The sequence below is a fragment of the Polyergus mexicanus genome, unplaced genomic scaffold (genome assembly GCF_030449975.1).
Source record: "Polyergus mexicanus isolate NDT 795.1 unplaced genomic scaffold, iyPolMexi1.0 SCAF_10, whole genome shotgun sequence".
NCBI classification, from domain to species: Eukaryota; Metazoa; Arthropoda; class Insecta; order Hymenoptera; family Formicidae; genus Polyergus; species Polyergus mexicanus.
Window position 1 is genome coordinate 8167408 of NW_027223330.1, and position 15823 is coordinate 8183230.

Genomic DNA, 15823 nt, shown 5'->3' on the forward strand with positions numbered 1-15823 from the left:
TTTCTTTAATCATTCTTATCTTCGATCTTTTGGCTAACGATAAGTTCGAATCGATTTTTTTCTTAAACAAAAATTATAATCGTTAGGAATAGAGAAATTTCCGCGAGATTGAATTATGTTTCGATAGAAAAAATAAACGAGAGGAGCCTTTTTCCCCCTCTAATCATTCTGTATATAAAAAATAAAATTCACGAACAAATATGAACAATGCTTCTTAGGAGATATATTATTATAGCTGATCCCCCCTCCTCCCAATTTTTTATCTTGATTAATCGATTTTTTTCTAAATCATATTGCTAGTTATAAAAAATAATAATCGAAAAACATAATTCAATTACGTGCTATTAGCACCAACTTAATATTAATAGAATTGGCTATATCTTGTGGAGAAGATCGTGTATCTATTCTCGAACAATGTGATCGCTTCGTGAGATGAGAAAGTATGGAGGAGAGCTCGTCGGCCAGGATCGGGCAAAGGTAAGAGGAGAGAATGCAAGGAAGAATTGTGGGAAAGGAGAGAAAATTGCAAAACGACATACCGTGCGACCGCACACGCCGTAAAGGATAATTCCACGTGCGGCTCAAAACCGCGCGCAATTTAACCTCACGCCATCGTTTAAAGTGTATGTTATACGACGAACAAATATCCCTGTCGTTAAAAAGAGAAGTTAGCAGGGAACGCGAAATTTACGCGGATAAATTCTGATAACCCGCTAAAGCTGACAATATAAAGGAAGAAATAAAAGTATTACTGAATCGTAATCAATTTTTTTTATTTTTTACCGTACCCCTCCGATATTACCGACGCTAATGCTACGTTTACATTTAAAAAATTTGCGTTTGTTTGTTTTATAGTCATGAGTACGTATTTTTTTTTTTTTTTTTTTTTTTTAGACAACCGCGTAAAGTCTCGGTTGTGATTGTCGGCGTAATTTTTGTTCTTTCCTTGTTTGCGCGCGATTTTGCTTGCCGAGCGCGTTAATATATGATTTACTTTACACGAGAAGATAGAATTATCGCCGCCAACGCCGTCGTTGCGGTTAACGCATGAATACGCATGCCAACACGCTGCCGCCACTTTGACGTTTCGCCGGATGAGGGAGAGACGCGAGGGAGCGCGAGTATTAAAACCGAAACGCCCGCGCGTCTCGTATTTCCGAGAACGAGGAGTTCAGAAGAAAAAGAGAGAAACTGAGCGCCCACAAATCGGATCGCGATAGAGAACAAGATACGAGTGCGTCTCATCCTCGCTGAATATATCGTTGTCGCGACATGTGATTGACACAAGGTTGGAATAAAATATCGTGTTGCAGCGTATACCATGCGCTTACATACGAGAGGGATCGATTCCAAGAAATAAATATTGCATTCAAAAATAATGTTCGATTAAATATTTTTTTGGTAAAGTTATTCTATTATAATTAACGCGATAAAAAAAAAAAAAAAAAAAAAAAAATGTTAGGTGTACAACTTTGCTTCCGCCTTTTTTTCCGAAATTCGAGGCTTTAGTGTAAAAAACTGGTTATATTCGTTTATGATTCGTTTTGAAATTGCTTGTTGAGTCACTCCCAATGATCGTGCCAATTCTTTTTGACTTTGACTCGAGTCTTCATTAAGTAATGCCTAAAATTCTGCATCTTCGAAAACCTTCTCTCTTCCACTTGACATGAAAATCACCGTTCTTGAAGCGTTGAAACCACTCACGACACGTTCTTTCACTAATAGCGGCTTCACCATAAGTATTTGAGAGCATTCGATGAGCCTCAGCCGCAGATTTCTTCATATTGAAGCAGAAAATTAAAACCTCCCGCAAATGACGAGAATTTGGCTCGTAAACTGACATTTTCAATCGAGAATAACTTTATGATGCAGACACAAATCGACTAATGTTTCTATGGGATTATGTTGACAGATGTCCAAGTTTATCGCACGACGTCTATGATCTATTTATTTCGACCACTATTTACCGCTAAAGCCATCTATAGGAAAACGGCGGAAGCAAAGTTGTACACCTAATAATAAAAAAAAAAAACCGAAGAAAATACGAGAAAAGAGAGAAATAGGGAAAAGCGTGAAGAGGAGAAAGACATGTATGTGTACATGTCCGAAAGAAAAATGGACATGTATCTATATCAAAGAAGAAGAAGAAATAAGAAGTCTGAAATGCCTTCGGGAGCGCATTCCTGTGCCGCGTTGGTACAATGCACCTGCTGCTTGCGAATCCGCGGATCTTTTATCGCGATTAAACGAGCGAATGAACGAGCGTCGACAGTCTATAGGAAAATTCAAGGGCACGTATACGACTCGCTTTTCGCTATTTTCCAATTTTATCTGTTCCCCGTAAAGGACAACCGTAACGACACAACCCGTCAGTGTGCTTTGGGCATTCTTAAATAATCCGACCTTGAGCCAGAACTTATAAGGAGAGTGCCTTTGCCGGACAACCTTCGCATTAAATCTTCGTCATCGGGGGCTCGATCGTTCGTTTCATTACGATTTAAGATCGATGTAATTAATTAAGAATCCGCGAAATATACGATACGCGCGCAATATCGTATAACGCGCGTGGTATTCTTAGAACGGAGCTTCTTTGAGAATAAACAAGCGTCTATTTGTTTATTTGATGATAATAATGACGGAGGGGGACGTATGACTGAGACAACACGTATGCGATGTTCGCACGATGGAGAGAAAAATCAGGTCGTGTAAGCGATGCTTGGGTATGGTACGAAACGTCAGAAACAGCGCCGACTTTTATGACAATGACGTAATGAACTAATCTCGTTCGTGACCCAATTGTTTTTTTTTTTTCTGCAAATTACATACGGCCAAGAACGCGGCTATCTTTCATGATACTGGTCGAAGTTCATAGATCGCGATATCACAATTTATGCACTGTAGTACAAATCGAGAAAACAGAGTCGATTAAGCGTAAATTTTTTTTTTTTTTTTTTTTTATTCCGTGCCTTACGGCTTCGGATGTCTTCCAGTTTTTACATTTGTTATTCTGTCTTTGTTTGTTTGTGTCTTGTGTTTCTTTTGTATTTTTACAATACATTAATTGTCAAAAATTCTTAAAATTTCTTACAATTTAACATATTTAAAATCCTCAAATCTCAAAACTCAACCTTGAAATTATAATTAAATTCATTAAATTAAATCGATTAAGCGTAATTAAGAATCGAGTTAACTTTTTAATTTGGATTCTAATGGCGTATAATTGACGAAAATAGCGAGAGAGAGAGAGAGAGAGAGAGAGAGAGAGAGAGAGAGAGAGAGAGAGAGAGAGAGAGAGAGAGAGAGAGAGAGAGAGAGAGAGAGAGAGAGAGAGAGACCGGCTTTACTGTCCGCATAAAAGTACGCGCGCGCACTAACGGAACATTTTTATCATGCCTACGAGGGTACGGGCAACTGGCATTTTCGATATAATTTAATAAATACAAAATGCGTCAACTAAACGCAACTAAATAAAAAGAGAGCAGGGCTAAAGAAAGTTCATTTTCGTGTGTGTATCTGTAATACAAATATATAGCCTAACCGAAATTATATACCGGTTTGGTATGTCGAATGAAGCTCGCCGTGTGGAACAGAGAGCGAGCGAGCGAGCTAGTAAATGAGAGAGAGAAGAAAGAAATAGAAAGAGAGGTTTTCGCGCGTCCCCTCAAAGTTTTGAGTCTATCCGCGGCAATGTAGCGAAAGGATTTGGAAAACACGTACGCTCTCTCGAGAAAAAATAACTTTAAACGGGCACGAAGAGATAGACAGATAGAGAAATAACGAAGGAGAAGCTACCTCTTCGGACTCTCCGTCCCTGATCGGACGAAGCGAAACCAGGCGGGCGGGCAGAGCTAACTCACCTCGTGCCACATTCCGCTGTGGGTTTATATTGACGACGACAACGACGAATAGTAGTAGTTAGTAGTACGACGATCGTACGGGATATCGCGTCTCTTCGTCTCACGTGCGAATTCCTTTTCCTAAGGGCTATACGATCGGCGCGGATATCACTTTTTCTCTTCCTTTTCCCTTCCGCGGCACCTGCACCGCGAGGTTTTACACTCGCGCACGTCGCTTTTCAAATTTTCAAACCCGCACGCACGCACACAACACACACACACACACACACAGAACACACATATGAAACTATCCACAGGCACACGCCAAGTTGCGCGCGCACACGTACGCACGTGAGAGGATGCCCGAATCAACCGCCAACGAGGGCCAGGCCAACGGGGCTGCCCGCATACCGACCGCACACACGCGCGCGCGCAGACTCGGCAACGGGTCTCTCTCTCTCTCTCTCACGGGGCGAAATGTCAATCGAAACTCGCTCGCGAGAGCGACAGATGCTGTCTCGGAGCCGGCGTCACGCGTCACGCTACACGATTACGCGCGGACTGAACCGAGCAGCCGAAGCGCCCAACGTCGACTAACTTCGGACAAACTGCTCGGCCCGCGCAATCGCACTGCGTGACGCGACAGTGGAGGGGAGAAGAGGGAAAATTGATCAACCGCGTACCAAAAGAAACACGAGCCATTGCGCAGAAATATTTCTTGATATAGAAAATGATATATCACATAAAATTGATATTTTCACGCACACACATACACATGTCAAATTAGAGTCCCGTATATGGAATTAAATATCTATCATTCAAAATTCACACTTGTCAAAAAGCGAATTTTCCTTCAAGATGATTATATTATCCTATGGGATTGTCCGATAGCTATGTATCAGTGAATAAGAATCAACCATAACTTTATTTTGTAATATATAATCGCTTTTACAGCAGAAATGTCTTGTCTTTCAGTGAAGTTATTAATGAATACACATGAAAGATAATATAATGCGCAATGGATATTTATCGTAATCCTACATCAATCAAAAATATTAAAATTATATAACTGTTCTTCTGTCTCTCTCTCTCTCTCTCTCTCTTCCAATAAAGATAATTTACAACATATATCATTTTTTTCTTTTTTATCCTTATATTTTAGGTCTAATCGACGATTAAGAATGTTGTCTTTCAAGTTCACACATCATACATAATTCTGTATGTTCGATTTTTACCACGCGCATTCCTCTATAAACAATCTACATGCCGTATGTTTCTCCATTATCACGCTACAAATTTCTAAATTTGTATTATATTGACATATAACGCTTAATTATATTAGTTTTTATGCTACGATCGGATTAAACCAACAAAGAGACAATGCACACCAGTACGTGAGTTAAAGAAAACTGTTGTTTTTACCTCTCTTGATATATGCACGATACCTATAAAAGTTACATGGAAAACGTATTATAGAACGAATTGTCAAACCGTGCTCTTCGAGTATAACGCGCGAATCTCGTCAATACTCCAAGGTATGTCTTGTTTATATATACAATATATAAAATAATTAAGAAATCCGTGCAAAAAGCATTACGTTCATTCCACTTGATTCCAATATTCGTTCGTATTTTTTTTATTTTATTTTATTTTTTTTTTATTTGGAACGTACAAATAACATATTTTCGCTACATGATTACAAGTATCAGGATATCTGAAAGCAAAAGGAATACACTCTCGATCGATTGATTGATTGATAAAGCCGAGAAAGCGAGTTCGTTAAATAGCAGCAATCTATATTTTCCATGCAAGGGTTCCGTTCATGTCTCTAAGAAATAGTCATAAAGTTATATGCAGTAATGAATGCACTCATGAACATGATCATATTACAATTCTACTCGTAATCTGCTCGTACATACTTTCATAAAGAAATTTACACGGAAAAAATGACATCAACAAAGCTGCAGCCAATTTTCTCTATTCTAAGATCCTCTATTCTAGACTTTTATTTATCAGTTCTTTTCATCTAAATTAATTTTTTTTGCACTACTATCCTATTATTCATATCTGCCATGTGATCATAATGAAAAAAAAAGTGAAAAATATACATATTTTTATTTTAAATATATTAAAATTCATATAACTAAAATAAGTATTGATTCCAGAATAGAGGGGAATCTCTTTTAATAATCTTAGAATATAAGAAATCGACTATACCTAGAGCACATCAAAGTTGCTACATAGACCAAGAACAAAGATTCAGAAAAGTGAACAACTAATTGTGTAAAATGACAATAGTAATGGCCGTACCATCGACATTTTTCTGTCCGTCTAAAACATGGACAAATCTGAATCTAAATAAGAAAGACTGCAAATTGAATAAGTGAGTAGCGTGTATTCCGTCAGAATTAAGAAAAAGGGAGAGAAGGAAGAGAAGAGGTATAAGTTTATAATTTTCGACAGCCAGTTACCTTATATATCTCCCACATTTATCGTAAGAGGTAAATAAGGACAAAATTAAAGATAATATCGGAATAACAGTATTACAGATTGGTGGTTAGCTCATGGATAATTGTCCATTAGAGAGTAGTCTCTCAACAGCTGCGTTTATGTCTCCAAATGTGGCAATTAATGCTGAAAATAGAAGTTGATGTATTCGCATTATTAAATATGAAATGCATGTTATAATGTGTTATATATTAAATTATAAAATATTATATTAAAACATTATTTACTTTACATGATAAAAGCATGAAGATAAATATTCTATATTTTATACAAACATAATATCTGAAATCTAAAATATTATATTGATAAAAAAAGAATTATTTATTTGTCTTTCCATGCAGATCTTTGCATTAATAAAACGAAAACAAGCAAATATAACTTTAATATAATTGTTATATCAATTATCATAATTGCAAATATTTATATATATAAAAATACAAAAACTTAAAAAGAGAAAGAACTATGTTAATTCTAACCTTGTAAGTTAGCATCTCTATTAAGAAAACCCATAGCTGTAAGTTGCTCTAGCTGTGCTCTGTAACGTTCCTCTGGTGGAGGTACAGGTTGACCGTCAACTTCTACACCTTGGTTTAATGCCATTGCAGAAACCTAGTACATATAGATACAATATGATTTGATACACATTTGAAGTATATGTAATGCTATATAAGGTATATAAAGCTGATTATCATTTAATTAAACAAATGTGGAGAAAATGATTTTTATTGTATTATATATATATATATATATATATATATCTCATTTTTTATTCTTTCGTTATTAAAAATAGTGAATATTGATTTCATTGAAAGAACTACATCATATGTATCTATAAATTTTTTAATTGAATCAATTGTTTTAAAAAAGATATTATTCCAAAATACTTTTTATATATTTTTCGAGAAAAATATTAAATTAAAAATCTAAAAGTTAAATGTGTGTGCCAAGTTAGTATAACATTAAATTACATAAATTTTAAATGATTCTCTTACCATACGTGCCATAAACTGAGAAAACGCATCCTGTTGATTGGTATCCGATGGTTGACTGGTCGGCACACTGGGGTTCGTACCACTTGTATTTGGTGTTGTAGTCGCAGGTGGAACCGTGAGACCCATACTAAAATAGGTACGCACATTTATAATCACGCGCCAACAACATATTGATTCAGGAAATTAGTGATATTAGCAAAAACAAAAAAATTTACTTTTCCACAAGTTCGGGAGCGACAGTGCGCAGCTGCTCCATACCCTGTTGAATCTGCATGATAGCGGCCAGGGCGTCCGGATTGGTTACGACGCTTTGTATCTGCGGATTTTGCATTTGTTGTATGAAGGCGGGCATCATAGCGCGCATCTGTTCTTGCATCTGCGGATTGCCACGGAGGAAAGGATTCGCCGCGATCACCCGACTGGCCATCGCCGGGTCGGCCGCCATCGCCTCCAGCATAGATCTCGTGTACGGAGCGTTCAGCATGTTTCGCATCAGCTGCGGATTCTCCATCATCTGCGCCGTGAGGCTTTGCATGCCCGGTGAATCAAGCAGACCTCTATTCTGACCCTGCTGCTGCCCTGTACTGCTGTCATTCTGGCTTTGACCCCACGGATTCGGTAGCGGATCCCGATTTTCCTGCCCCTGTTGCGGATTTTGCGCATCCTGATTAGAAGAATTACTGTTTTCCACCAAAGCGGCAAAGGGATTACGTCCGTTCGTCGCTGCCGCCAGCATCGGCTCCTGTATATCGCGATACATGCGACGCAGTGCGCTGTATCCGCCTGGTATACTTTCTAGATTAGATAGAGCTCGATCGTGCGAGCGCATCAATTCCTGCAGCATTGACGGGTTACGTGCCAATTCCATCGTTTGCCTAGTGAACAATTTTCATATGCAATATTGTGCAATATTGCATAGCACCAAGTATGTATTCTAAATTCAAATTTTGAAATAGTGTTTCAGCTATTAAATTAAAGATACAAAAAAAAGAAAAAAAAACCATTGAAAGCTGAGTAATGTGCAAAACCGAGAAAAATTTGAATTTAATAAACACGAAATATAGCCGTTGAAAAATTTTTAATTTGAAATAGATATTTGATAGAAAATAGAGACTTTAATACATGCGTGCTGTATACATTTGTAAATCAAATGATCAAAAAAATAAAATAGAAATACACGTGACTTTGAATTCTATTGTATTCAAATTAACTATCCGGATTTTAATTATTTGTGATCCCATTTTGTGCTTACCGTAGAAGTTCAGGATTATTCAGCATATGACTGATTTCCGGATTACGTTGCATCAATTCTTGCATTTGAGGATTAGCAGTAACTAGATTGCGCATGTTCTCTGGGTCATTCATCAGACTTTGAACCAAGGGATTATCAAGCACTTGACGCATTGTTTCCGGATTTGATAATAATTCCCGTTGCATGCGTTGCTGCAAGTCTATAAAATTAGCCGATCCCATGCCAAGGGACTCTAATCCCATTAGTCCACCTAAGCTTCCCAAACCAAATGGACTAGCGCCGACATCAGCTAAAATAAATAATAAAATAATAAAAAATTTACAAATATTCCTAATATTATCGTAAACATTCCTTTGTACGATATAAATATATACATATTTACACATTTAAAACTTAAATGTGATTAAATATTCTCGATAAGTAATCTAACGAGCAAAGTCTTCCACCAAATTATTACCCTGCGCTCGCGTAGTCGAATTTGACTCCTGATTCTGCGTGGATGCGGTACGCGGTGCCTTGATCACCAAATGTACCGCCAGGCCATCCTTGATGTTGTGCGTGCCGAGGGTCTCGTGATCCTTCATGATCTTGCCGGCAAAGATTAGGCATAATTGATCGGCTTGAGCGTTAAACTTCTTCGAGACTGCCTCCTTAAACTGTCGGTGCGTGTCGAGGGAAAAAAAAAAAGCGAATAGATTAGAGACGAAGTATCAAACTAACCCAATCCATTTGACAGCTGATGATGTTTAGCAATGCGCCACGAGGGCAGCGATACGCCGTCAAATGGCATCGGGTAGAACGACGCTCATCGTCGTCCTCGTCGCACTTACATCTTTTATCGACGCATTCTCCTCGATTTCCACGCTCTGTTTCTCTTTCGGTGTTTTCACATTAATGGTGATCTTCTTTGGACCACCCTCCTGTTGGCCTTCTGCCATCTTGGATCGGTAGATGACTCGTTACTTTCGACGCTCGCGCGATTCTCGGTACGTACGCTCGCTCGCTCGCTCGCTCGTTTTCCCCCCCTCTCTCTCTCTCTCTCTCTCTCACTCTATCCTTCTTTCAGTCTCTCTCACTCAGACTCACAACCACGTAATTTCGCACCGTATAAATGTAAATATATCTCGATTATGGACACCCGCGGCCCGACGACGATGACACTCCCTCGCGCTCGCGATCCGAACGTCCCGTGCGCCCGACGCAGCGATGAGGAACTACGTTGAATATTTTCACTCGCGAGACTCTGGGCTCGCGAAACTAGAGGGATTGTGAGACTGGACCGATATGCACCAATATGTATCGCGTCGTTCCGCGCTCGGCCATAACGATAAACACGCGGCTTGACGGTGGCGTGAGTCACGCAAGAGAACCGCGATCACCGCGATTGCGTCTTCGTGCGAGACCAAATTTCGATCGCACGATCGCACCTCGTAGTGGAACCACGTAAATCGACGAGTAACGCGATAACCGCTAGGTTATGTCACGCTGCCACTACCGCAACGCGAAAGCACTGGCCGCGCCTGCGCATTCGACGCCGTTAAGATGATACGCGTTCAAGCGACGTCGGATTCAACCGGATACGTGGTGTATTCTTACTAGTCATACATCATAGGCTGTGTTCCGATTCCCCACCCAGATGCACCCGATATTATAGTATACGTGACATATACTATAATATCGGGTGCACCCGGGTGGGAAACAGCGATATATGCGCACACAATCGACACACGTGACTCATATCATGCCAAGTATATCTACGCATTTCGAAAAATCTCGAAAAATCACGAAAAGTATCTTAGAGTTTTTAGATTCGTTTAATAATGTTTTTGATATTATCTAACATAAAAACAATATTATAAAACGATTTCAAAATGTATGTGTATATAAACATATATTTATATAAACATTTTCATCGCACATTGTTTTTTTTTAATAATTAAAGGAGCTATGAAAGTGCATTGAATGCAAAAATATCTGCTGATAATTAATGATGACTAATCAAATTTGTACATAAGACTATTACTTTTCTTTTTTTTTTTTTATATATATATATATCTATAAAGTTAACACATTTCAAGTAATTAGTATTATCCAAAGAATTTATGTAGTTCCTTTCGATTGCTTCAATGGACATGAATATATGTCATGCTTCCTGTTCTTCAGTAGTACGTTAATTCGCATCTGTGAACAGCTACAATTCTCCAGATGGATAATAGGGCTGATGAGAACACATTGGTGTCTAATTATTTAAAAACGTTTACTTAAAAATACAATTCCTTTAAACATAAATGACAATATGAATGATTAGAAAGAGAAAAAAATGTCGTTTTATTACTTAGAGTTTTTCTGCATGTGACGGAAAAGGACATTCTATCGGCACCGATTTTATAGCGGTACAATTCTGTCAATTTTCCGTTTTATATGCGCGGGTTTCCAACCCTCTTGCCGTGCTCGCCTTCCGATCGGCTGAGAATCGGCTGAGAATAACAGCAGATGATCACGTACATGTGACTTTTTCGCTCAACCATGGCTCTTAAATGATGATTTCCACTTTGTTTGAAACAATTCTATATGCTCCAGATTAATGCCTGTATAAAGTAAATGTAGATCTCAAATCAAATCACATTTTGCCACAAAGAATTTTAATTTAGAATGATAGTGTAATATAATAATAACAATTATAATTAAAGTCAGGACATACTTTGTGAAAATACCATACAAAAATTTCTTTTCACAGATAATCGATTTAATTATATATATCATATATATATAAATTATACAATTAATGCGAGTCAATGTTCTAAAGATAAGGGGAGAAAAAAAAAAACAGAAAGAATAGCTACCTGCACTTTTCGCTAATCCATCAGGACTAAAAGTCAGAGCTTTTCTGTCATCCAGATTACAACCAGTCAGGAGGGTTACAACTGGTGCCTCTCCATCACCGGTGAAACCAACTTTTGCTTGCTGAGTAAGATAGTGACAACATTCTATTATCTGGAAAAACAACCATGCTTCCTTGTCCTTTGGTCTTGGTCCTTTTATCAATGGGAGCGCCAAACGCTCGTGAGGTCTCTGCGCTCGCAAGAATCTTGAGCCACGTCTCAATTGTGTTTCCAACCATCGCGTCGCTTCTCTCGCCTGGGGGCTTACACGTTTCACTTCGTCCAAAGCAGAAACAACTGTAAATAGAAACATCGGTACATCAAGCAATAGTGATATTTATAATGTATCGCTAAGTTTAATGAGATATCTTTTTTCCATTTCTTTTACGTTTTTTTCAACAAAAAATTTACTCACCAACTGCGGGAATCACTACTATAAACTTCTTGGCGTATACTAAGCGCTTAAGAGCCGGCGTATGTTTGGCTAACGCTTCGTGATCGGGTACGAGATATGGCGACATCAATCGAGATCGTAATTGACTCTCCAGAGCTCGAACTTCGGCTTTTAACCACAATTTACCCATGTGCCTCATAAGCTTTCCTTTCGAATGTTCAGGCCCAAAGTTCTTTTCGTCTAGACCGATAACCTTTGAAGCATTCGAGGGACACGGATCCGTCGCCACAAATAATCGTTCGGTCTGATCATATTGCACACCTGAATTTTCAACAGAACTGAGGTGATGTCCAAATTCGATTAGCTTCAATGCTCTCAGAAGTGTCTCCTCCCGTTTATTCATTTTATATTTATGCAGTATCTGCCAATCGAGAGATTTGTGAGCATCTTCCAGCAGATTCAATCCCCTAAGATCAATGTCTTCTGGTAGAGGTACTGTTTTCACGCACTCTTTTAGTTTCTCCATGTTCGACAGAATCGTAAAATCGTCGCTTTTTCGTACGAGAGACTCGGTGTCCATGTTGATCAAATTCAACAGGATTGTAAAACGCTTAAGCAACGTCCTCTTGGCGCATATCCTCACAATGTCTGGGTTACTTCGCAGCCAATCGCAGCACACTTTGATAGACATAAGCATTTCCTTGTCGATCAATATATTCAAAATGTCGTCCGGTTTTATGCTCCGTTTCTTCAACTGTGCCGTGTAACAGACAGCATTGTTCACGCCGCATAATCGATTGTTGTCCTTCTCGGAAGTGCTACTCGAGCTCGCGTTCGTCGTAATCGTTGCGACGCTGCTGGAATTTGTTACGGAATCTTTATCACTTATTGTCTTTGAGTCTGTTTGTCGGTCAATTGTGTGCTGTTTGCCATTAGGTAAATGATCGTTTCCGTCGCAGTTATCTGTTTTGTTAATGACATCGCCAATGTGGCCGTTCATCTCTTTCTGCGTTATATTTTTGGTATTCTGGATATTATTCGTTGGCGATGACTCTTCGTCGGTATTATCATCTGATAATACGGCATTTTCTTCGCTCAATGCGTCATCCTCTTCTGTCTCAGATACATCTGAATTGATCTCGTCGCTGGACGATGCCAAAGTTGATTGCTCTATATCGCTTGCGTCCGAATCAGAACTAGTTCTTCTTTTTCGTCTACGCAATTTGCTGAGAAGACTTTTCGATTTGTCGCGAATCTTTTTGGGATCTTTGTTTACGATTTCATTATTATCCAATAACTTTGCTTTGTTAGTTTCATCTAAATTGAATGCATTATTGTCATTGCTCAGAGCAGAATCTTCTCTTTCTGTATAATCTCTATTGTTTTTTTGTTTGAATTCTTGACTTCCTTGTGCATTCTTCAATTTTGTAGAATACATATCTGCTTTTGCAATTGCTTCTGTATCAGGTACTGCCATGTCTATGACAATATTTTGCAGTCTCGTTATTATAAATTCCAGTAATTGCGATAGTATTGCCAAAGTTATAGCAACAACACCCTGCACTTCGCTAGATTCTTTGCTCTTTAATCTAGAAATTGACATTAAGCATATTGTCACAATCTTAAACATCATGTCGTCGGTTAAATAAAGTGTTGGTCTGTTCTTGCAATGTTGAAGATATGTCTCTATACTATCCATGTTTTCAAGGCAATTTGAGTTATTTGGTTCAATTTGTTCCATTGTTAAACATTTCTCTATGTCAGTTAAGAGATTCTACAGAAAAAATTAAGCATTATTACTAATTTCGAAAAATATTTATACAAAATTATCGGCAGATAATATCTCATTTTGTATAGATTACACACCTGGCATTCCTGATTTATTCTATCAGAATTTGGATTGTCATAATCCCATAAACGTAATAAAGAAAATAATCGCGTTACACAATGATGGACAGAATTGTTTTCATCTGTACAGAGAGAATGAGTTATTATGGTTCTCTTTAAATTTCCTTCTGCTCCTTCAAATGGTTCAGAACATAAAACACTGCAAAATAATCATGTGTGATTGTAATTTTTATAAAAATAATTTATTACTTGTATTAGTATTTATTATTAATATTAACCTTTTCATATAATGATAGACTGCATCCAATCCATAATTTTTGCTGCCCGCTATAGTACCAAGCTGATTGTAAGGCATACCAATATTTGGATCAATGGCTATAGCCATTTTATAATATCTGTTTGCTATCATTGGATCCCAATTTGAATCTAATTCTAATTTGTACCTGGTCAGGTCTCCAAGGCATACCAAGCTTCGATGGATCAAACGCATGATACACTGTTTAACTTCCTTGGTATGAGTTTTAAATTGTCCAGTCTTAGTTCTTGTCTATTAAATTTATTTTTATTTTTACTTATAATCCTCTTGTTATATCGCCAAGTTAAAAGTGTTAAAAAAAAAAATTCAGATACCTACTCTTTCCATATGTTTACTTACATACGACGAAACACTTTCATTATGAATGAATGCAAAGTCAACAACACCGACAAGATCTAGATCATATTCTATTTGTAGCCTCAGTATCAGATGATGATAATATCCCACACCCACTGCTAAATGAACCGACAATAATGCTTTTTCCGAATCATTCCAGATGTTACTCTGAAACATAATATTGTGAATTAGAAAAAAATTCTTATATAGAATGTAATACTGTATAAAATATAATGTATACAATGTCTATATAGTCTCTCTACATAACATAATACTATACTTTCATATATATCATTATTGTTAATTTTATATTTTAATATATTAGATTATTAATATTACCTTTCTAATTTTTTTGGCTGTATAAACAACATCGTAAAAAGCTTTCCTCCACAATAATTCCTCTATTTTATGCACATTTCCAACAGGATCTTTCAATATCAATCTCTCACAATAATCTTTAAGTCTCACACGTAACACTTCTCCCGATGGGACAAATATATCGCTTACTGTTAGAGCACGATTTTTCTGTTCATCCAACTTCTTGACAATCTCTGTCACGCTCCTTGCAAATATAATGTATATTGTTTCATTAAAGAATTAATTAACAAGTTCATATTATATATATCATGCAAGATAATTATCAAAGATACATGCTTAGCTGTGATTTTTTTTTTTTATATATTTATCTATTATTACATAATGCTGGAAGAGAGATGATAATACATAAACGTACAATTAGATATTTTACTAAAAATAGATTAATCGTATCTAGTAGAGGGCGCAAAATTTTCACAAGGTTCGAGAAACGTGCGAATGATAAGAAACAAGCATGGCGCGTATAGGACGATGGGTTAGGTTCACATCGCTCCAAAGTGACTTTGTCATCTTCGTCGCTCTTCCAGAATGGTGTTATCGGAAATATTTATACTCGCAGCGCGATGAAATTATTTTCAGAAGGGGATATTACTGGCGAGGTATGGACGGGGCTCACACGCATGATTATCGCTTACCTGTGCAGACGTCTCGTGACTTCGAGGCAGTCCGTTGTTCGGGCCTCCACCGCAGCGTTACACAATTTCCTCATTTTGCGCGACTCATGATCCACGTATCGGCCGACTCGTCCTTACTCATTTCCCCGCGGTCTCCTGACACGCGCATCTCCTTCGCACATTGAGAAATTCGCCCGACATTCGCCCGTCGTCGCTGCCGCTGGGTTAGCTACGCGGCTGCCCTCAGCTGTGTCCTTGCTATCCGTAAAATGCCCACTTCCTTTTATCCGCTGTACAGTGATGCTAGAGATGTCGGAGTCCGGAATGATCTTTCCCACCACTCGGTCGTCTTTCCCGGGCGTGTGCTCCGTTTTGACACTTCGAAGCGTTTCATTGACCAATCAGAGCGAAGAAATAAGAGTGCGTACTTTCCGTTTACGTTGCAGATTGGATAAGAGCAATCCGCGCTT

General features: G+C 38.0%; 3 protein-coding genes across 7 annotated transcripts in view; all 3 read right to left on the reverse strand.

Moving 5' to 3' along the window:
- LOC138937343 (alpha-protein kinase 1) overlaps positions 1-4815 on the reverse strand; it is a 28542-nt gene extending 23727 nt beyond the window's left edge. For all 3 annotated transcript variants that reach the window (XM_070303527.1, XM_070303528.1, XM_070303529.1), the window contains exon 1: positions 3858-4815. The gene's annotated coding sequence lies outside the window, so the exon portion shown is untranslated. The remainder of the gene's footprint in view (positions 1-3857) is intronic.
- A 101-nt stretch (positions 4816-4916) lies between these two features.
- On the reverse strand, positions 4917-10066 carry Ubqn (ubiquilin). The gene is made up of 7 exons (XM_070303530.1): positions 9419-10066; positions 9046-9244; positions 8589-8877; positions 7552-8211; positions 7337-7463; positions 6821-6953; positions 4917-6470 (listed from the first exon to the last, which is right to left on the reverse strand). The coding sequence occupies exons 1-7, from the start codon at positions 9524-9526 to the stop codon at positions 6394-6396; spliced, it is 1593 nt and encodes a 530-aa protein (XP_070159631.1). The 5' UTR covers positions 9527-10066; the 3' UTR covers positions 4917-6393.
- Positions 10067-10528: 462 nt separating this feature from the next.
- On the reverse strand, positions 10529-15670 carry Smg5 (Smg5 nonsense mediated mRNA decay factor). 3 transcript variants are annotated; one of them, XR_011447460.1, is made up of 9 exons: positions 15375-15670; positions 14704-14926; positions 14368-14532; positions 13991-14259; positions 13731-13911; positions 11886-13638; positions 11432-11767; positions 10924-11176; positions 10529-10806 (listed from the first exon to the last, which is right to left on the reverse strand). XR_011447460.1 is itself a non-coding variant. In XM_070303049.1 (8 exons), exons 1-8 carry the CDS (start codon positions 15446-15448, stop codon positions 11109-11111), a joined length of 3069 nt encoding a protein of 1022 aa, XP_070159150.1. In that variant the 5' UTR covers positions 15449-15670; the 3' UTR covers positions 10835-11108. The 3 variants fall into 3 exon arrangements, 1 of the variants encoding a protein (XP_070159150.1); XR_011447459.1 differs by having other exon boundaries at positions 10529-10827; XM_070303049.1 differs by lacking the exon at positions 10529-10806 and having other exon boundaries at positions 10835-11176.
- Positions 15671-15823: the final 153 nt, after the last annotated feature.